At 39.1% G+C, this 22,413-nt stretch overlaps 1 protein-coding gene across 2 annotated transcripts in view; it reads right to left on the bottom strand.

The window, feature by feature from the left end:
* TMEFF1 (transmembrane protein with EGF like and two follistatin like domains 1) overlaps window positions 1-22,413 on the bottom strand; it is an 86,947-nt gene that overhangs the window by 34,380 nt on the left and 30,154 nt on the right. For both annotated transcript variants that reach the window (XM_045081633.1, XM_045081632.1), the window contains exons 3-5: window positions 17,741-17,870; window positions 14,107-14,133; window positions 11,303-11,399 (exon numbers count right to left, since the gene is read on the bottom strand). In XM_045081633.1, the coding sequence (XP_044937568.1) occupies window positions 11,303-11,399; window positions 14,107-14,133; window positions 17,741-17,870 (254 nt within the window). The remainder of the gene's footprint in view (window positions 1-11,302; window positions 11,400-14,106; window positions 14,134-17,740; window positions 17,871-22,413) is intronic.

The raw sequence follows: 22,413 nt of genomic DNA, 5'->3' as shown, positions 1-22,413 counted from the left end.
CGAATTTAACTGGAACAAGACATAGAAGCTGAATGGTATTTTAATCATTAAAGAATTAAACTGGTTATCTAAAAACAAAAAAAGTTCTTCAAAGACAGTTTCAGAGCCAGGTGTCCTTTAAAAAGAAAATTTATGGGAGTGCCTGGGTAGCTCAGTCGTTAGGCACCTGCCTTTGGCTCAGGTCATGATCTCGGGTCCTGGGTTCGAGACCCACATCAGGCTCCCTGCTCAGTGGGAGGCCTGCTTCTCCCTCTCCCATTCCCCATGCTTGTGTTTCCTCTCACTGTGTCTCTCTCTGCCAAATAAATAAAATCTTAAAAAAAAAAAAAAAAGAAAATTTATGAACACATTCATTCCAATCATTCAATAAATAGAAAAATCTATTCTTACACAAAGTCATCCAGAGAATAGAAGGAATACTCCCTAACTCACCTTCTAAGGCCACATAAACTTTAAAAAAAAAAAAACATCAACAAAAGTAACAGATTACAACTCACTGAATAAAAACGAATAAAAGAGGCTATCTCATTCTTACAGCAGACTGAACACCAACCAGTATTTCACAGGCACAGATACTGTAATTATAAAAAAGCAGCAAGATATGATTTAAAGAATTTAAAAAAAGGAGCACCATGAGAACAAAGATCAGCTCATAGAAATTAAAATGACAGGGACGCCTGGGTGGCTCAGTCGGTTAAGCACCCAACTCTTGATTTGAGCACAGGTCATATTCTCAAGGTCATGGGATCAAGCCCCGCATCGGGCTCCTGACTCAGTGAAGTGTCTCCTGGAGATTCTCTCCCTCCCTCCTTCCCTTCTTTGGCCTCTCCCCTGAACCGGGACCTGCTTATTCTTTCTCTCTCAAATAAATAAATAAAGCTTTACAGCAGAGACAAAAAAAAAAACTCAAAAAAGGGGAGGTAGATAAAGTTGAAGAAATCTCTCAGAAGGCATAGCAAAATTTTTAAAAAATAGAAAATGGGAGAAAAGGTAAGAAATTAAAGGACTAGTCCAGGATGTCCAATAACTAAATAACAGAAATACAAATAGAAAAGAGAGGAAAAGAAGTCATCATCATAGAACTAACTGAAGAAGGGGTGCCTGGCTGGCTCAGTCAGCAGAGCATGTGACGTTTGATCTCAGAGTTGTGGGTTCAAGCCCCACATTGACTGTGGAGATTACTAAGGAAAAAAAAATTTTTTTAAAGCTAATTGAAGAAAATTTCTCAAATCAGAAATAAGTAAATTTCTAAGAAAGGGTGTAACAATGTAAAATTCCACTATACTGACCAAAAGATTCTACACACTTCAATAGACAGAAAACAGATCTTACAAAAAGGATCAGGAATCAGAATGGCTTCAGGCTTCTGCAGCAAGACTGGAAGTTAGAAGACAACACAGCAATGCTTTCACAATTCTGAGGGGAAATTATTTCCCATTTAGAAATATGTACTTGAGAAGTTATAAGTATTAGGTGTAAGATAAAAACAATTTCAGGGCACCTGGCTGGCTCAGCCAGTGGGGCATGTGACTCTTGGTCTTGTAGTTGTGCGTTCGAGCCCCATGCTGGGTGTAGAGATTATGTAAAAATAGAATCTTAAAAAAAAAAAAAAACTTTCAAACATTAAATCTCAAAAGTTTTTGGCTTTTTTTTTTTTTTTAACATCTTGTACCCTTTTTCAAGAAGCTACTGAAAAATAGACTAAAATGAGAGAGTAAAACCAAGAAATAAAAACAAAAATACAAGAAGCAGACTATTCCATACAGAAGGGGAGGCAAATTAATTTCTAGGATACTTGTGGGGTAACAAAAGATATATTTGGTCTTTGTCCCCCACTCCTGGCACAGAGCCCCTAAAACTCTTGGAACTGTCTGATAGATGGGAGAATCTTTTATATGCTAAGGGAATGACTCACTGTGGGATTCACTGTGGGAAAGAAGGGAGGGACCAGTTTGACAACAGAAATACCAACCACGGTAAAGTCAGAACTTCCACTTCCCACCCCAAACCAACCCACCTAACTTCTGGGAACAGGGAAGAGAGAGAGGGAATGGAGATGGAGTTCAGTCACCAACGGCCAATAATTTAACCAATAATGACACCGCAATAAAGAACTTTGAACAGGAGCATTCCAGGTTGGTGAACACACCCACGTGCTGGGAAGGTGGTGCACCTGATACCATGGAGACAGAAGAGAAACTCCTCAAGACCCTTCCGGACCTCGCCCTCTACGCCTCTTCATCTGGCTGCCCATTTGCGTCCTTCCCAATAAACGGTAAGTGTAGCGCTGTGTGTCCTATTTGCAAATTCTGAAGCCTGAGGGGAGGTTGTAAAAATCTCCAAGCTGGAAGTATGCTGGGAGAAGACGCAGGGAACCTCACTGTCAGGTGGTGTCTTGTGGGTCTGTGCCTTCATTCTGTATCATCTGGGCTAACTCCAAGTGGAGAGCATCAGAAGTGAACTGAGTCATGGAACAGCTGGTTGGTAGAGGAGAAGTAGAGAACTGGTTGTTGTTGGAAAAGATACAACACAAGTTAGATACCAGGGTGACAGCTCTATTCGAGGGCAACCAGTCCTACTGAACAGCTTCACTCTGCACAGTCCTATCGATGGCTGTGATTACCAATTACTAAGAGGTCTAATGCCCCTATGCCCTTCTTAGCCAGGGCACAGAATGCCCAGGTAAGCCTGCTCCAGACTCTGATCCACACTTGGCTCATCTTTACCATATGGTGGTGAAGTGTCCCCACTCTTCCCCTCATGTCCTACTGCCTCACTCTGAGCACACTCATTTAATTGACTTCTGAGAGCTAGAGGTCAGCTCTGGCAAGATAAGAAGGAGAGAACACAGAGCAGGCCCTTCTCTGACCACGTCCCTGCCAGTCATCCATACGCGGCAACACCAGAATCCTGCCAGGTGTCTCCTCCATGAGAAGCCCTGGGTTCCCCAGGACTCACTCAAGCTCTTGCCCACTGACGCCCCCTGAAGGGAATCTTGTAAACTGTCCAGGAAACTGAAAGATTCTGACTCAGAAACCATTCCATGTATCTTCTTTTATAAGCTTTTATGCAATCATGGCACTACAGCCCTTTCCTTCTACAGCTGGGTTAATGCTCCACACTGGTAATACAGCAATATTCTATTTTATACTCTAGGTGTTAGGTACACAGATGTAGCATTCTTTGAATTGTGTACATACGTATGCCATATTTTACAAAAGAAGTTTTAAATAAAGCATAGATCAATATGCACAGTGTATTACCATCAGTTTTAAAAAAGGAAAGAAAGAGAATATATGTACCTTCTTGCTTGTACACGCTTAAAACAATCGCTGGGAGATTAAATAAACATCACATGACTGCCTCTAGTAAAGACACCTGAATGGCTGGGGAACGGAGGCAGGAAGCAGATTTTTTACTGTGAAGCCTTTTAAAGCTTTTGAGTTTCTAACACCGCAAATTTCAAAGGCATGAATGCATACCTACATACACAAATGAATTCAATGACTTCTATGATTTTTGCAAATCACAACTCTAAGTCTTTAAAATAGGGATAATACCTCATAATACTGGTGAAAGAACCAAATAAGCTTTTGTAAAAAGCTCTTTGAAATCAAATACTATGTACATATGAAAGCAGTATTATTATTATTGAAAAAAAAAATCTATCCTTTCCCTTCCTTTCTCTTCACTTTATATAAAAAATGTTATTCCTTCGTGATATGGTAAGTTTATTTAGCAGTTAAGAAAACGCTGGCTTAACCAGTGTATGTGGGGATGCCTGGGTGGCTCAGTCAGTTTAGCGTCTGCATTTGGCTCAGGTCCATGATCTCAGGGTTCTGGGATCAAGCCCCATATTGGACTCCGTACTCAGCTGGGAGTCTGCTTCTCTCTCTCTCCCTTTCTCTCTCCCCCTCCCTCTGCTCATGCTCACTCTCTCAAACAAGTAAATAAAATCTTAAAAAAAAAAAAAACCTGGGACACCTGGGTGGCTCAGTTGGTTAAGCAGCTGCCTTCGGCTCAGGTCATGATCCCAGCGTCCTGGGATCGAGTCCCACATCGGGCTCCTTGCTCCGCAGGGAGCCTGCTTCTCCCTCTGACTCTGCCTTCCACTCTGTCTGCCTGTGCTCGCTCTCACTCTCTCTCTCTCTCTGACAAATAAATAAAAAAATTAAAAAAAAAAATTAATTCATGTGAAGTTGTTTAGATTTAACAAACATCTATGAAGCCTGCAAAAAGTTCAGTACAATACCAGTCTTTTCATGTATATTAAATCCATACAATGACCCTGTGTGCAACTCTAAGTGAGTAATAAAGCCCTAGTGTGAACAGCCATGAATTCAACAAAGACCTACAGAGGTATACTACAATCCAACCTTATGGCAAGTTCAACCAGTATAGAAATCAGCAAGACAAAGTCCCTGTCCTTAGGGAGCCAACCATCTGCTAGTGATCCCAACAGCGTAAGTGCCATGCAGAGGTTATTTCTCAAGAACAAGGAGCAACACAGAATAAGGTCACCTAACTCATAGGGATTGTGGAAGAGAGCAAGGGAGGCTTCTGGGAAGAGGCACTGACTTGTGACCTGAGTCACACCTCATCCAAGTTGAGAAGGAAGAGTGGGAATTAGATAGATAAAGAGAGATGGGACTCCAGGCAGAGGGAATAAGAGGCAAACTATCAAAGAGTAGCACATTATTCAGAAAACTGCAAAAGGTTATGGGGATATGGTGTTCTGCATTTTAAAAACAGACCTCTCAAAGGAAACCTTTACTGGCAGCTGTGTAGTGTTGATTAGTAGTAGGAAGGCTCTGTACTGTAGTAGGAAAGTATTTCTGGATGAGGAGCCTGCTATTGCTAACACCCAGCTTATATTATGTATAAACTAATATTTAATAGTGTTGTTTTCAGTTATCAGAAGAAAAAGAACAACCTATAATTATTTTTCCATTATAATCTAAGGGGCCGGCATACGAATTTATTAAACCTAAATAGTTTTAGAAGTCTGTATTCTATATATCCAGAGAAGGGCAATGTTAAATGACAAAAAACTACTGTCATCTCTGGTTAGGAAGAAATAAAGAATAGATAATGGAAGGAGAGGAACTTCTTTGGTTCTTTTTTTAAAAAGTCTATGTGGCATCCAGAAAGGAAAACATAATGGAGGACACACATGTATAGCATCACTTTCTCGGCTTAAACCAGAAAAAAGATTTCCTTGCACCTACTGAGAGAGACTCATCAGACTGTGACACTGACCAGCCATCTGTGTCAAACAGAAAATGGTCCCACGATGGACAAAGATGTCCAAGCAGGTAGATTAACTGTTTATCAATGTTGTCTGTCACACTGCATACCTACAGTGATTCTCTGAGCAACTCTGAAATCTCCCATCACTCAGGGAAAGAGCATCTCCAAAAAGATTGACATCAAAAAGGCAGGAGAGCAGGAACTATTTCCACAAACGGCATCATACACGAAGTTCAAAAGAAGTAATTCGAGGACTTTTATAACTCACCTGTATTGACATTATGCTTGATGATTCTACCTAATCTCAAACTATTCGCGGGTAGAGACTTAGGTCAGGACTATAAAGGTACTGATGTGAAGGAGTTTTAGGATTATCTGGCCCCACTGTCCAGACAAACAACTGATGGCCATCCTATAGCAGTCACTTCAGCTTTGGCCAGATTAGAAATGCTGTTTAGAAAAGGAGGGGTTGGGGCACCTGGGTGGTTCAGTGGGTTAAGCCGCTGCCTTCGGCTCAGGTCGTGATCTCGGGGTCCTGGGATCGAGTCCCACATCGGGCTCTCTGCTCAGCAGGGAGCCTGCTTCCCTCTCTCTCTCTCTCTGCCTGCCTCTCCATCTACTTGTGATTTCTCTGTCAAATCAATAAATAAAATCTTGAAAAAAAAATTATAAAAAAAAAAAGAAAAGAAAAGGAGGGGTTGCTACAAGCATATGGTTCAAGAAATACAACGTGCTCTAAAGCAGGAGCTGTTTCCAAGTTTTAAGACTAAGCAGATCTGGGCTGAAGCCTTTATTTGTTGGTGCAAGACTCTGAGGCTCTTCCTGCCTCCATCCTAGGAGCCCATACAGAAACAGGGGCCAGAAACTCAAAGCGCTTTGGAATGCTGAGCCCCCCACAAGGAGAGCAGCTGTTCTGCAGACTTCCACAGTACTGTGACAGACTTTACGGGAATGAGAAATAAAGTTCTGTTAAACACCCCCTCCCTCCCCCCAAAAAAGCCCATCCACTGTACTTCACAATGGTCACAACAGAAAACCAAAACCTCACCTCGGGCGGGGGGGGGTGTCAAATTTCTTAGAACCTCACAACCTAGCTCCAGGTATAAATTCAAAAGGGAAGCATCAATAAAGATAGCTATCATTAACCCATGTGAACACCAAGAGTGTCACTGGAGAGGCACAATGTGCTTCAGGAAGGAAGAGAGGGAAAAAAGCCTTTCAAAGCTAAAACTAACTTAAATTATAAAATAAATTAGCCACTGAGCAAACAAGAGATAAAATACATGCTTTATTTATTAATAAAGGCCATACACTTCACTCAGAAGAACCTATTTACTCTTTTACATTGAGAATTTATTCCTACATTAGACACCGTTCCTATAGATCTATTATCTCCTATTCTGGGAAAGAAGAGAAGCAAAATTAAAAGCTGGGGTCATCTACACTCAGGTTCATTGTCAAAGCACCTTAACAGTACTCAGAAGCAGTGGCTAAGAACCTGAGGTGGGAGAAGAAAAATTATTTTCAAAGAACCCAAAACACAAAGCAGAATGCAGCTGTAAGCTCAGGGACGAAGCAACCACCACTGAGAACATCAGGGTGTACACAACACATTAGAAAAATCCCTTGTCGTTGGACCTGTGTTCAGGGCAACTGCAAGCCATTCAGCCTCTTCTAAGACCAGCTTCACTTGTAAAATCAGGATAATACTTCTTGCCACCAGACAGAACTGCCCTAAAGAGCTGAAAAAACAATTTATGTAACAATAGCTGAAAAATCTAACACACTATACAATATGAAATACTAAAACAATATATTTAAATAAATTTCCATTTAAATGGCTAAATAAAAAATTAGCACTTTTCTTAATAAGCAAAGAATTAAGTTACATACCACTGATCCCACAAAATGCTAGGGTTGTTTTCTAAACTAGTAGAAAAAAAAAGAGAGAGAGCTTTAAAGCAAGAGATTTTAGCTGCCCTAGGAAACCAGATAGGGTATAAGCATTTCTTCTAATAGAAAACACATTTCAAAATGAGAAAAAAATACTCCAGGGGCGCCTGGGTGGCTCAGTGGGTTAAAGCCTCTACCTTCAGCTCAGGTCATGATCTCAGGGTCCTGGGATCAGCCCCACATCCGGCTCTCTGCTCGGCAGGGGGCCTGCTTTCCTTCCTCTCTCTGCCTGCCTCTCTGCCTACTTGTGATCTCTGTCTCTGTCAAATAAATAAATAAACTCTTTAAAAAAAAATACTCTGGTTTCTCTTCAGATCACATAAATCTTTCGCCTTTTACAAAATGAGAAAAAATATTTTTAAATAAATATCCATACCTAAAAGATAATTTGAAATATAATATACAACATGAAATGTATCAATTATAGTATCAAGGAATATTTTTCAAACTATAGGTCATAATCACTAGTGGATAAAGAAGTCAATTCTGGGGGTGACTGGGTGGCTCAGTGGGTTAAAGCCTCTGCCTTTAGCTCAGGTCATGATTGAGCCCCACATCGGGCTCTCTGCTCAGCAGGGAGCCTGCTTCCCCCCCTCTTTCTCTGCTTGTCTCTCTACCTACTTGTGATCTCTCTCTCCCTGTCAAATAAATAAATAAAATCTTAAAAAAAAAAAAAAAAAGAAGTCAATTCTGGTATTTTTTAAGGAAATCGGATAGAAAATGAGAGTACTTCGCATTTCATAAAGGTAACTATTATTTCATACAACTTTGTTTTACTTAATATGTATTATTATCATGTGTATACACACACAAGTGCTAGGTCACAGTGTAAATCTTGTTCTTACATGGAGCTATGGTTAAAAACACCTAAAAGTCACTGATACAAAACAGATAGGCATGTGGCCTTCTAGATGGCAGCTAAGGTGTAAAAACAAGGAATTTAAAAGCAGCCAGTAATGAGAGTGACCAGAAGAAAATAAGGAAAGGAAAGTAATCTCAGCTGGGATCAGGTTGAAGAGGGCAGTGTTTTTTAAAAAGTCATCAAGCATCAGTCGTTGGAAGTAGGAAAAGGATAACAGCATTCTTTCTGGGAACCAAACAGGCTAATGGCGGGGTGGGGAGAGTGGGGGGACATGACGGACGACTCTCCTGGAATTTAGTAGAATCTGCCCCATAAAACCTCTGACTTTAATACTTACTCTTCTCCTCTGTAAAGTGTAAGGACTAGGCTAGAAGATAAATTTTAAGATCCTACTCAACCTTAACATTTTCTGATTCTGGTAGAGTTTATAATAATTAAGCCATGACATGAGTACTTATTTTATAACTATAGTTTAAACTTTTTTTTTTTTTAAGATTTTATTTATTTATCTGACAGAGAGAAATCACAAGTAGACGGAGAGGCAGGCAGAGAGAGAGAGAGGGAAGCAGGCTCCCCGCTGAGCAGAAAGCCCGATGCGGGACTCGATCCCAGGACCCTGAGATCATGACCTGAGCCGAAGGCAGCGGCCCAACCCACTGAGCCACCCAGGTGCCCTATAGTTTAAACTTTTAATTAAAAAATTAAATAACATTTTCCTAATAAACAATGGGTGATTTAGATAAAAATCAAGGCTGGGTGGCTACAGCTACATATGTACATCTCTCAGTTTTGCCTACTGAAAAGGTTTCGTGGGCTGGGTCAGAATTACCCTTAGGCAAACTAAACTATGCAGCTATTTACCTGGAAGTAATCATGAAAAACCCACAGAAGGTGCCCAGAAGGAGTTAAATAACCTCCTTATAATTTCCTCGGTACTGAAGCACCTGGATGGCTCAGTGGTTTAAAAAGCCTCTGCCTTCAGCTCAGGTCATGATCTCAGGGTCCTAGGATAGAGCCCCACATTGGGTTCTCTGCTCAACTGGGAGCCTGCTTCCCTTCCTCTCTCTCTGCCTGCCTCTCTGCCTACTTGTGATCTCTGTCAAATAAATAAATAAAAAATAATAATTTCCTCGGTACCACAGCCCACTTAAAAGTTTAAAAAAAAAAAATACAATAGCCATTGAGGTATGCCCAATTGTTAAACTCACTACAATCAGTAGTAAGTGTTCTATACATAAAAGATTAATGTCCTAAAATATCTTCTTCCATTGTAGGATTAGCCATTTTAGCTTAATCACTTACCTAAATTTAGGTAAAAGTACCAACTGCTTCCTTAATGTTTTCCCATTATCGCACCAATGTCCTGGCCTGGACTTGGCCGCCTGTCCCAGTCTTCATGTTCCCTGGCTGGCTCCTCAGCTTGCATGCTCCTTTCTACTGGTAAGCTCTTCCCTGGTCTGTGCCCACTTCCTTATGCTTAAAGCCTGTTATCTGCAAAAACGTTGGCTGCAGGTCCTCAAACAGATGCACAAAAAGAATTTCGTACCTGCAAGGAAGTTACTCTGACTGGCATAGGGTACATATTATATTATGAGGTGGTGTTCCTAGAAAGATGTATATTCTACTATAGAGATGTCATATGTGAAGCTGCCTCGGAGACTAGATGGAAACTGTTCTACTTCCAAGCAAAAGATCTCTATCTCTTTCAATTAAGGGATGAAATATGAGAGCAGAGAAATGTCTAAAATAGGACTGGAGAGAGCTACCATCAAAGGAATAAGAACAGATCAACAGACCAAGCCAATCAATCACTGACAACTATTTTGACTCTGAACACCTTTATAGAACAGTCCTGAACGAAAACACTTTAAAGAACAAATCTCTACAAAAGTAGACACACACACCCCCAGTACATCATCATGCCATACCATTAGCACAAAGCAAGAAGAGGAGCACATAACATCTCTTGTCTGTTCTCTCTGCAAGTCCATATCACTCATCATTTCTTTCCTGTTGTGCAGACCCACATCTACTTTGGAAAACATGTACTTCCCAATCAAGTCACTCTGACTGAAATGGATGGACACATGTCAACCCAAGGGACCAACATGTAGAAACAGAGCAAATGCAACTTTTGCTAAATTCACTTTTTACTAAACTTGTCTTATGCCAATTCTCACCACCTTTAAAATATATACCAAGTAAATTATCAGACATTAATTTTACCATATACCACCCAAACAGCCAATTTTGAACCATAATCCTGAAAAAGGTGTGATCCTGATTTTCAAAACTCCCTATGGGCATTAATGCTAATTAAACCATATTACTACTATTCAGTGAAAGACCTGAATATGTATTTGAGGGCTGCATAAAACCTAGGACCAGAAAACACACAGTGAAAATATGTGTGAGTAAGGAAGAAAGTGCAAATCTCTATAAAATAAGTGTTTTAAACTATCCACTAAGGGGAAATTAGGGATGTGAAGATCCATTTGGGCTATAATGTCCTGAAGTCAGCATTAAAGCTTTTAGAATCAACTATGCAAAATGCAAACACCACGGGGGAAATGAGAGGTTGAAAATGGGAATAAATAAACAGGAAGAAACAAACATAACTGTGTTAATGATGTCAGTATTGTTGCTCTTCACCCCATACCATGTGAAAATTGGACAGACAATGCTGTCCAGCTACAAAACCCACCTTACTGAAGGCTGAATATGAGTGAGAAAATAAAACAACAGGTCAGTCTGTGAAAATGGGATTTCTAAAAATATTTTACTCATTACACAATAATTACTATATCTCAAATTCTGGATTTTCCTTTTATGGAAATACATGCAAAGTTTTTACATAAAAATGCAAGTTAAGAAAAAGAGAAACGTATTAATACTAGTAGAAAGTATAATGGTAGGAAAATTCAGAATAAAAGTATTTTTGAGGAGTAAAATTGGCACGTAGGATAAAATATATAAAACTGTCAATAAAAATAAAGGGAGAGGTAAACCTAAAAAAATTATACATGAATTCTCATTCTAAAATACAATACTTTAACTTCAATAGCTATGATATTATATCAACATAAGAGAAAAATTAATACAAACACCGTTAAACAAAAAAATATAGAAGGCACATATAAAATACCTAGAATCAGGTTGAAAGATCCCTCTCTACAATATAATAGTGCTGATGATTAACTTCCAAGAAAATGCATCCCTTTCCCTCAATCAACTTACCCAACATTTTCTGCATCTTCATCACACTCAGCTTTATATTTGCAAGGTCCACACTTGGAGTGTTTTCTGTGAACTTCTGCCCCTGACCCCTCCTCTTCTGTTTAAAAAGAAAAATTAAATTTTCAAGCAAAAGTTGGGTTCTTTTCCAGATAAGCTTCATGTTTTCAGCAGCCATTATCCTATTTCTAAGGAAAATATACCTGAGCTCTTGAAAATAATCACTTCCAAAATCTATCAATGCTTGTGCCCAAAAATGCTGCCAATACAGAGTACAACATAATCTATGAGGAAAATAAGTATTGGTACTAGCAAAACAATCCCTTAACCTATGTATAAAGGTGCAATATAGGTTTTGACAATTGTCTTTAGAAGAATTATCACATAACATTAAATACGAAAGAGAGGGACGCCTGGGTTGCTCAGATGTTTAAGCAGCTGCCTTCAGCTTAGGTCATGATCCCAGCGTCCTGGGATCGAGTCCCACATCAGGCTCCTTGCTCGGCAGGGAGCCTGCTTCTCCCTCTGCCTCTAGTCTGCCACTCTGTCTGCCTGTGCTTGTGCTCTGTATCTCTCTCTCTCTCTCTAACAAATAAATAAAAATCTTTAAAAAAAAAAAAAAGATTTAAATACAAAAGAGAAAGTAAAACATGGGTAATAAATTTGGTCCAGTGATTACCTTACTGAAATAGTGTGTGTGATGCTGGTCAGCAAATAAATGATTAAATGCAATAGAGTATAACCACTTCTTCACATCAGTTTCAAACCTGCCTTTCTTACTCTATTAACAACTAATTCCAGAATAAAAATATATATATATTTATCTCCAAATCTGTGAAAGGAAAGGGGTCTCCTTATGAAAGACTTATCTCTTTTCCTACTTTGCCACTTAGCACGCCGTAAGTACCCAGAAAACAGAAGTGTGTGGGTCTCCTACGATCCAGCACAAAAAACCGTGCATACCTCTAAGTCCCCAACTCCTATTCCACATTTAAGGGCTTCTACATTTGTGGGGCTCAACGAAAATGGATCCTACCCTGATCGTTTCAAACTGGGCAGGGAGCTCTGTTCTGAGAGCAATTTAGAGATTCAGCTTTCTCAAGGGATCTCCCATTCTGGTTTGGAAAAGAACAACTTATTCAGGGGGTGTCAATTAGTAAAGAAGATAGGAAAAGGAAAAATCCATAAGCCTAAAATGCCTCAGTTTGGTAATACTTCCAAACTTTCCATTTTTTTAGTGTCTGCCTACACTTTAAGTAGAAATCTTACCCAAATTCTTATGAACACTCCCTGATTCCAGAGAATCCTATGTATTTCTGAGGCTTTGGTATGGTCACCCTGAGCTCCCTCAAGTTAATGTACTAATCCGAACAAAGCACTTGGCCTTTCTAAACTCATATTCCCTAAAGAGAAATTGTCCACCTTACATCCTCGGAGCAAGATATCCAGTATTTACACTATTTACACAAATCTTGACACAAATCTTGACATACACAAAACTTCCACTTCTTTAGTATAAGAACAATTTCCTTACTGAATATCTGACCACAGGAATTAGACTACATGATCTCTCTTAAAATCCTTTCCAGCTCTCAGGTCTAGAATTGATGGCCTGATGGTCCTTCACAAGTGATCATGAAGCCTCTGCTTGAACATGTCTATTTAAATCACATCTTATGGGGCGCCTGGGTGGCTCAGTGGGTTAAGCCGCTGCCTTCGGCTCAGGTCATGATCTCAGGGTCCTTGGATCGAGTCCCGCATCGGGCTCTCTGCTCAGCAGGGAGCCTGCTTCCTTCTCTCTCTCTCTCTGCCTGCCTCTCCATCTACTTGTGATTTCTCTCTGTCAAATAAATAAAAAATCTTTAAAAAAAAAAAAAATAAAAAAAAAAATAAATCACATCTTATTATGGGATATAGCTTTAATTATTTTTCCCCTCTGAAACTGTCATCCCATTTCTTCTATTCCCTAAAGTGACCTTTGAAGTGCCTTCCAACTCTGACATTTTAGGATTCTATGAAATGTGGAAGTCTGCAGTAAGGTTTCGATAGTATCGAAAGGATGATTGTAATTTTCCTCAGTTTAAGTGTGAAATTTTACTAGAGTAAGTTTTCTTTGAGTGGATCTCCACAGTACCTCCAGCTTTATTTTGCATACCGTGGATACTAAGTATGACAGCTTCATTAGAGTTGACATAAATTAATCATTCTTAATTCCGATCATTTAGACTAAACTCTTGTTAAATGCTATTACCAGATGTTACTTTTTTAAACAGAAGTGATTTATATATCTGTAAAATAAAATTTCAAGACACAGATTCTACTACACTTATTCTGCAAGCCTTCTCTTTGCCATGCTCAACTCGCTCCAGAGTTTTATAATCCTAAAGCTTGAAAATTTCTTAAGAGCAAAAATTTATAAGCAAGGGGTGAGAGATTCACCAATACTCTGATGCAACCCAAAATCATCTGTGGGGATGATCCCAAGGAGAAGGCACTTTGATGCAATCTCAAATTTAACAGGAGTTACATTTCCGCTTTTTGTAAAGTCAACAAAACTTTAGCAAAAATAACCGCACGATACAAAGTGCCTAGGGTTGCGAATGATGGCTAAGAGTTTCTTTCTGGAGTAATGAAAACGTTCTAAAATTGATTGCGGTGATGAATGCATAACTCCATGTACCAAAAGTCACTGCACTGTATACTTTAAATGAGTGAACTGTATAGTATGTGAATATTACCTCAATAAAGCTGTTCAAAACAGAAAATGACAGAAAACAAACATCCTTTAAGGGGTACTTGAAACTTACCTCCTTCTCCAGATCCAGAGCCATTATCTGAGAATAAAAACAAACAGTGAATAGAAATATTTTTGCTGGAAATTTCATCTTATCCAATGGTAAAATTTCCTATCAAAAATCAAACTGTGATGGGTGCATGGGGTGGCTCAGTCAGTTGAGCATCTGACTCTTGATTTCAGCTCAGGTCACAATCTCAGGGTTGTGAGATCGAGCCCTGCATTGGGCACCCTGCTCATTAGGGAGTCTGCTTGAGATTCTCTCTCTCTCCCACTCTGCCTCTTCCCCCAAACCCCCACTCACACATGTTTGGGCGGTCACTTGCTCTCTCGCTCTCTAAAATAAATAAATAAATCTTTTTTTAAAAATCAAACTATGATAGGAATTCTCACGTAGCTTTTTTGTTATTTTTTTTTTAATATGGAACTAAACTGTTCTTATATACCTATTCCATGTCTTTCTCCAAATAGAAATTCCTTGGACACACGATCATCTATACCTCATACATCTGTTGTAGCCCATTTAGGAAATATGCAGGTGCCTTACACAGAGTAAAGGCCAACAAACACTGTAAAATAAATGGCTAGATAAAAGTAATTTTAATTAACTCACTTAAAAGGAAAAAAAATTAATTTCGTTAAAGCTTGAGAGGAATAATGAATAAACTACTTTTATTAGAAAGGGAGGAAAAGAGCTTTGGGTCTTGCTCCAAAAATCTTAATGAAATCTGTGGACAAAGGCCAAAAGCCAAAAGGTAAGAAAAAGCCTCAAGGTTTAAAAGGGAAGAACTTCAGAGCTGAGGTTTTCAAATTACTGCTAAAATTAGCTTCGTCTAGGAAACTTAACCAGAAGGACTCTCATCAAGATGTAGGTGAGATACTCATCACTAATGAAATTTAAGAGCCTCCCTTAATATTACCAGCAAGAAGTCAGCCTAAAATGTAATTAATATGAAACATTTATTTTATAAATCCTTAAAAGGCCAACATATGGTGTAGAGCATGTTACAAAGAGGGTAATGCTATAGTATCATCAGCATGATATAGTAAAAAGCAGAGATGGCAAGTGATGCACTTGATGCACTTTATCCAGCACTTTCGGGGCGATGGGGGAGAAACATCCTCAAGAACCCACTTCAGTTCTTCACAGAGTTCCCCAGAATGGGAGACAATGCCCTTCATAATATCACTCCTTCCCCTTTAATCTCCTTCAGATAACGATCGAATTCCCAAAACATGGTAGAAACAGGAGGAACAAGAAAAATACATATTTTTTGTAATGTCTACTGTAAAATCTTCATGGGATTTTATAAAGTCTTATATTGTATTCAATTTTGACTGATCATAAACAATTACATCTAAGTAAATAAGGAGGAAAAGAAAGATTGGAAGAGCAGGAAAAAAAAAAAAACACAAGAAAGAAGGGAACTCAATTTAAAATTGTTTTAGGACCAAACTTTTCTTAGCAAAACACTCCCTTTTTCCTTCTATTCTACATATATTGACTGAGTACATATTAAGTGCTAGGCAATATGATAAATGCTAGGAATAAAATGATAAATAAGAAAGCCCCGGTGCATGAGATACTCACGCGCAACCAGTTTTCAAACCATCCCCATACCTTCCTTTCCCTTAGTGCCCTTAAAAATTCTTTAAAAAATTAAATATCGTGACTCCCCAGATAATGAGACTGAATTCTTCTTGTAGATTGTATTTTCATTGCACATGTGCCTTCCACCATCCACACAACTCCCCCCCTACCCAGGGACTAGGCTGTACCTCCCTAGGCAGGGCATACTGCCTTCCTGCTGAGAAGTAACTGCTCTGGCAGGAGACACATGTGTCAGAGAAACGAAATGTTAGGATATATACTGAGAGATAGGCACAAAGTACGAACAAACTCTGCCAGGAGATGCCACGGAAGAAGAACTGCAAAGGGTAGAAGGGTAAAGCTCAACCTTAAAGCATAAGACAGGAGATTTCAAGTAAACAAAAGAGAATGTTATTTCTAGCACAGGGACCAGGACTAATAAAAAGGCCAAATGAGATGAACAACACTGGCCCACTGAGCAACTAAAAACACCAGTATAGCAGCTCACAGCTTAGGTGATTCAATCCTCATTTAACAATCCCAAGAGGATATCCATTTAACAGTTTAAGTAATGGGGCTCAGAGGGGCTAGGTGACTTATCCAAGGTCATACAGTAAGAAAGAGCTGGAGTTAACACCCACCACAGGTTTTAACCTGTGCAGTGCTTTTTCAAATCTACCATCCTGCTTCTAATTTGGGATTATAATAGGTTCTGTGTTCTTTTTTCGTTTCTAAACCAAGTCTGTGAAACACAAGGTACTTAGAGAAATAGACAAGAATCACAATAAACAATAGTCTATTGGCCCAAGAACACAATCATTTCACCAAGCACCTTAATTATCTGGTGTAGGGAAAAGAATTTGTCTTTGTCCAAAGACAGGTCTGGTTTTTGTCTCAGCTTCTGAAAGGTAATCTATATCATACCTGATAGAAGTGTCATGTTTACGGAGGGCACTGACCACATCAGATCTTAAGGTGGGGTTGGCCATACACAACAGTCCTACGGTGAAGGCTGGTCAAGCCACAAGGACCAATCATGTAATTTAGAGTAGGGGGACTTTCAGTCACGTGGTATCAGTGGACCTGGAATTTGAGATCAACCACTTAGACAATGAATCATTCATGCTTATATAATGGAGCCCCAGTAAAAATTCTGAACACAGGCACGGTAACATAAAGGGAAAGTAAAGAAATACACTGCACCATGTAAAAAGTGATTGAATCACCTAAGCTGTGAGCTGCTATACTGGTCTTTTTAGTTGCTCAGTGGGCCAGTGTTGTTCATCTCATTTGGCCTTTTTATTAGTCCTGGTCCCTGTGCTAGAAATAACATTCTCTTTTGTTTACTTGAAATCTCCTGTCTTATGCTTTAAGGTTGAGCTTTACCCTTCTACCCTTTGCAGTTCTTCTTCCGTGGCATCTCCTGGCAGAGTCTGTTCGTACTTTGTGCCTTAACTGCTAATCTTCATACAGTAATTCAAATTACAATACATCACCTGCATTCCTGCCCCGAAATACAAATGCAAGTAAGAAACTTACATCCATGCCTTCCAAAAATAATCGCTACCGATTCAGGAAGGAAAAGAGAAGGAAGAAATACAAAAAAACTGGAGGAAGATAGGTGACAAAGACTGGCAGACAGAAGAGAGAAGATATAAAAAGAGACAAGCTTGGAAAGAGACACATCCTGGGATGCCACTAATGGCTTTCTATGGATAGTCTCCACCCCTCCCCCACACCAAGAAAATAAAAATCAACAAAACAGATCCCATATCATTTCTCACGCCAAATCTTGTTCTATCTAATATTTAAACCATAAGGCAAAAGATATGCAAAGTCCCCATGAAAATGTCAATAAGCATTAACAATGTACGGGATGTAACACAGTATTCGACCATCTGGGGTTAAAAAGCAACATGAAATGCTGACAAAAAAGAGCTCCCCACACAAATGATCCGTACAGCAGTTCTGGGAATACACCTCTGACTGGAAATTTCCTTTTAGAAACCATGGTAGAATCATTTCTAAATTTTACTCAGAAAAATACCACACATACCAGAGTAGCATGGGCCTCTTGCTACTACTGTTATCTCTTTCTGGTGCTTACAAGCAGCCCTTCTGAGAAAGCATTCATTTTGATAAGTGTCCCCATTTGATCCACAGACAGGAATGTAATTTGTATGACACTGCAAAAGAAACAAAAATAAATTCTCAAAACTAGGCATGAATATTAATAGTTTATTTCATATTCATGAATGTAATACTATAGTATTGTGACTTAGTTCTACTCCAGAATAGTTTGTTCTTTTATTTGTTTTTTTAAAAAAGAGAATTATACCACTTTCTCACACCTTTTTTCACATTGATAATGAAAATAATTATCAACTATCCACAAAAATGAGAATGAAAATCCCATGCTACCTACTTCATCTGCTTGCTACAAAGATCAAGTTAGGTAAGAGGGAAATTCTTGGCAATGTTTGTAATAAGCTAAGAAGCACTAGCTATATAACGTCATTTTATTATTATCAAAATTCATTTATTCAATACCTGTGGAATGCGAAGTCCCAAGGTAAACACTATAGAAAACAGGAAGAAATACATGATCTCCAAGTCCACCAGTATCCATGTGACTATGGACTAGTATCATCACCGTTTTCCCCACCTGTAACATGGTAATTATAATAACCATCTACCTAATAAAGTTGTTGTGAGGAATAAGAGAAATCCATCTCTAGTAAAATCCATCTCATAGTAAATTCCCAATAAGTATTAGCTGGTTTTGCTATGCTCTCATCATTTCTGAATCTTAATGAGAATCTTAGGTAGTTGCCCAGAGTCATAGCCAAGAGTAGGAAACCTGATTTCCTACTCTAGGATGTGTGATGTACTCTAACCACTACACACTCAAGTTATTCAGCAGTGTCACTGTGTCACTCAGTGGTAGTAAACAGGTGGTTCACTAGTACAGGCTATGACCCCAAAATCCAACCTAACAAGCACATACCTAGGAGTGAGCATGAGATGGAAGATGCAGACCTGCTGCTCTATCAGTCTGTGTCTGGGGGTCTCTCTTAGGAATGTCTCATTTTGTTATGGGCAAATGATAGGATTTGGACAATTTTAACAACATGTGACTTCTAACATGGGCACTGACTTAACCCAAGATCCTGACTCTACCTGAGGTCTGCTGCCTCCACACTGCCATCCTCACTGGGGGAAAGAACTCTCCCCTATACCTTCTATTTACCGGAAGAACATGATCCAAAGTAATTCAGAAAGGTGCAAAGTGCACAGCTCTGGAGCCACATCCACGCAAGCATTTGTTGTGTACCTACTGTGTGTCAGGAACTGTGTGTCAGGAATACAATAAATAAGAGAGTAACAACAAGGTTGGGATGGTCAATATTATGTGCCATCCTGACTAGGCCCCAGGGTGCACAGATTCAATATTATTTCTGGATGCTCTACGACAGTTTTCTGGATGAATTTCCATTTGAATCAATGGACTGAGTCAATGTTGGTGGGATCACCCAATACACTGAAGGCCTAAGTAGAACAAAAAAGGGGAGGAAAGGAGAATGGCTCTCCCTGCCTGATTTGGGACATGGGTATTCTCCTGGTTCTGTGGCCATCAGACTGGGACTGGAACTATACTACCAGTTTTCCTGGACCTCCAGCTTCCAGAGAGTGGATCATGGGATTTTCAGCCTCCACAATCAAGCAAACCAATCCCTTATAATATAAACACTTCCCCTCCATATCCCCCCGACATATATACCATATATATTTCCTATTGGTTCTATATCTCTGGAGAACCCAAATACAAAGATCTTAATAAGAAGGCATGACATCTAGCAAGAACAGATACTGATAAGTACAGGAAAAAAGACATGATCCAGAGAACTCCAGGGAGAAGAACAAATAGGAAGAAAGAAAAAAGGGAAATAGTCATAGGTCCTCCCTCTCTGTACATAACTCAAGTGTTTTGTTCTGGGTTTTCTGGGGGGGTTTTTTTGCAGATTTATTTATTTGCGAGAAAGCGAGGGAGAGCACAAGTGGGAGGGGCAGAAGGAAAGGGACAGAGTCTTAAGCAACTCCACACTTAGCACAGATCAAAACACGGGGCTCAATCACATGACCCTGAGATAAGGACCTCAGCCAAAACCAAGAGTCAGATGCTTAGCTGGCTGCGCTCCCCATAAACCATGTTTTAAAGAAAAAATGCAAGTTTGATCATTTTTCTCGGTACAAAATAAAAGTTGCTTTGTTTATATAATAGCTCTTATTAGCAGACTGAAAAAAACAATTTTAGACTTTAGTTAAAATCCTGTTATTATCTTTTAAAATGTGTTTAAATTATATACCAGAAAGCTCATATTAACACTAAAAGCATGCTGAATCACAAGCAAGTTTTTTAAATGGAATTGAAAGATACTGCTAAAGCACCCAGCAGAGAAGTGTTTAATGGACATAAGAGGTGATTTTTCTTCAACTGGCAATAACCTAACTCTAACTTGAACAGATTTATAAATTATAAGGAGGCAGAGTTGTCAAAGGAAGGTTCATTCAGCAGCAGGATCAAATCAGGCTGTAAAGCCCTTAGGCAGTTTGCTCCTACAGGGCAAGCAACTTGTCTTCAAACATCTTTATATCCTCAGCGTCTAGCACTGAACACAAAGCAAGCACTGGATAAATGTCTAGGGATCTCAACTCCTAACTTTTATTTCTCTCTTCCTGCTTTGCCACCCAGTAAGAATGCTAGGGATTCAGACAGATCATGAGAGGATTTTCTAGCTGTCTAAATACATTTAAAAAGGTCCAAAAGGCTATTTTTTAAATCTTAGAGTTGCAGGGAAACACTTTCAACTGATGAAAAGCAGAATCCTAAAAACAAAAATAGAAAAATATGATATGAAAATTCAAAATGTCTTTATGTCAAAAATTATTAAAAATGAAAATGACACTAACTTCTTTAACATTTTTCTAGTCTGTATAAATTAAAAAGGAACCTAAGACAACTATTTTGAGTGAGTTAGTACTGAAAAGAGAAATGAAAACACCTACAATTGACTCTTTTTTTTTTTTAAAGATTTTATTTATTTATTTGACAGAGAGAGATCACAAGTAGGCAGAGAGGCAGGCAGAGAGAGAGAGAGGAGGAAGCAGGCTCCCTGCTGAGTAGAGAGCCCGATGCGGGACTCGATCCCGGGACCCCGAGATCATGACCTGAGCCAAAGGCAGCGGCTTATCCCACTGAGCCACCCAGGTGCCCCACCTACAATTGACTCTTAAACATGGGGATTTGGCTCCAAAAATTCATGCATAACCTGACTCTCCCAAATCTTAACTAATACCTACTGTTGACAAGAAGCCTTACCAATAACAAAGTCAATTAACACATATTTGGTTTGTTACATGTATTATATGTTGTATTTTTACAATAAAATAGGCTAGAGAAAAGAAAATGGTATTAAGAAAATCATCTAAGAGACACCCATGCAGCTCAGTTGGTTAAGCAGCTGCCTTTGCCTTGGGTCATGTGCCCAGGGTCCTGGGATGGAGTCCTGCATCGGGCTCCTTGCTTAGCAGGGAGCCTGCTTCTCTCTCTGCCTCTGCCTGCCACTCTGCCTGCTTGTACTCTCTCTCTCTCTGACAAATGAATGAATAAAATCTTTGAACAGATAGACAGATAGGTAGGTAGGTAAAAAGAAAGAAAGAAAGAAAGAAAGAAAGAAAGAAAGAAAGAAAGAAAGAAAGAAAGAAAGAAAGAAAGAAAGAAAGAAAGAAAGAAAGAAAGAAAGAAAGAAAGAAAGAAAGAAAGAAAGAAGGAAGAAAGAGGTTGCCTGGATGGCTCAGTAAAGCATCTGCCTTTGGTATAGGTCACGGTCCCGGGGTCCTGGGATCGAGTTCTACATCGTGCTCCCTGATCAGCAGGGATCCTGCTTCTCCCTCTACCCCTCCCCTTGCTTGTGCTTTCTCTCTCTCTCTCTCTCTCTCAAATAAATAAATAAAAATCTTTAAAAAAAATAAAAAGAAAATCATATAGAAGAAAAAATATATTTACAGTACTGTACTATAATAAATCCATGTATAAGTAGACCCACACAGTTCAAGCCTGTGCAGTTCAAGATTAACTACATACACTTGTATAACACATAATATTTCTATAAGGTAATACAAAGTAACACATGTTGCCTTTGAGAGAGCAATTAGTAATCTGGAGTGAAAGGAAGACGTTTTTTCAATATATTATACATCTTCTTATATAATGTTCAAGTTGTTTAATATGGGCATAGTACTCTTTTAAAAAACATAGCAGGGGGTGCCTGGGTGGCTCAGTGGGTTAAGCCACTGCCTTCGGCTCAGGTCATGATCTCAGGGTCCTGGCATCGAGTCCCGCATCAGGCTCTCTGCTCAGCGGGGAGCCTGCTTCCCTCTCTCTCTCTCTGCCTGCCTCTCCGTCTACTTGTGATTTCTCTCTGTCAAATAAATACATAAAATCTTTTAAAAAATAAATAAATAAAAATAAATAAATAAATAAATAAACATAACAGTAACTACATCACAGGTTCTCATAAGAGTTTATGAGTTATAGAGGAATATATATATATGTATATGTGTGTGTATGTATGTATATATTTAGAACCATTAATGGATATAATGCTCAGCATAAGCAATATATAAATATTCAAATAGTATACTCTTGTATAGTATCTGCACATTCAT

The sequence above is a fragment of the Mustela putorius genome, unplaced genomic scaffold (genome assembly GCF_011764305.1).
Source record: "Mustela putorius furo isolate JIRA1106 unplaced genomic scaffold, ASM1176430v1.1 tig00000580_pilon_pilon_pilon, whole genome shotgun sequence".
In the NCBI taxonomy this organism is placed as follows: Eukaryota; Metazoa; Chordata; class Mammalia; order Carnivora; family Mustelidae; genus Mustela; species Mustela putorius.
This window is presented reverse-complemented; position numbering and strand designations above follow the sequence as displayed.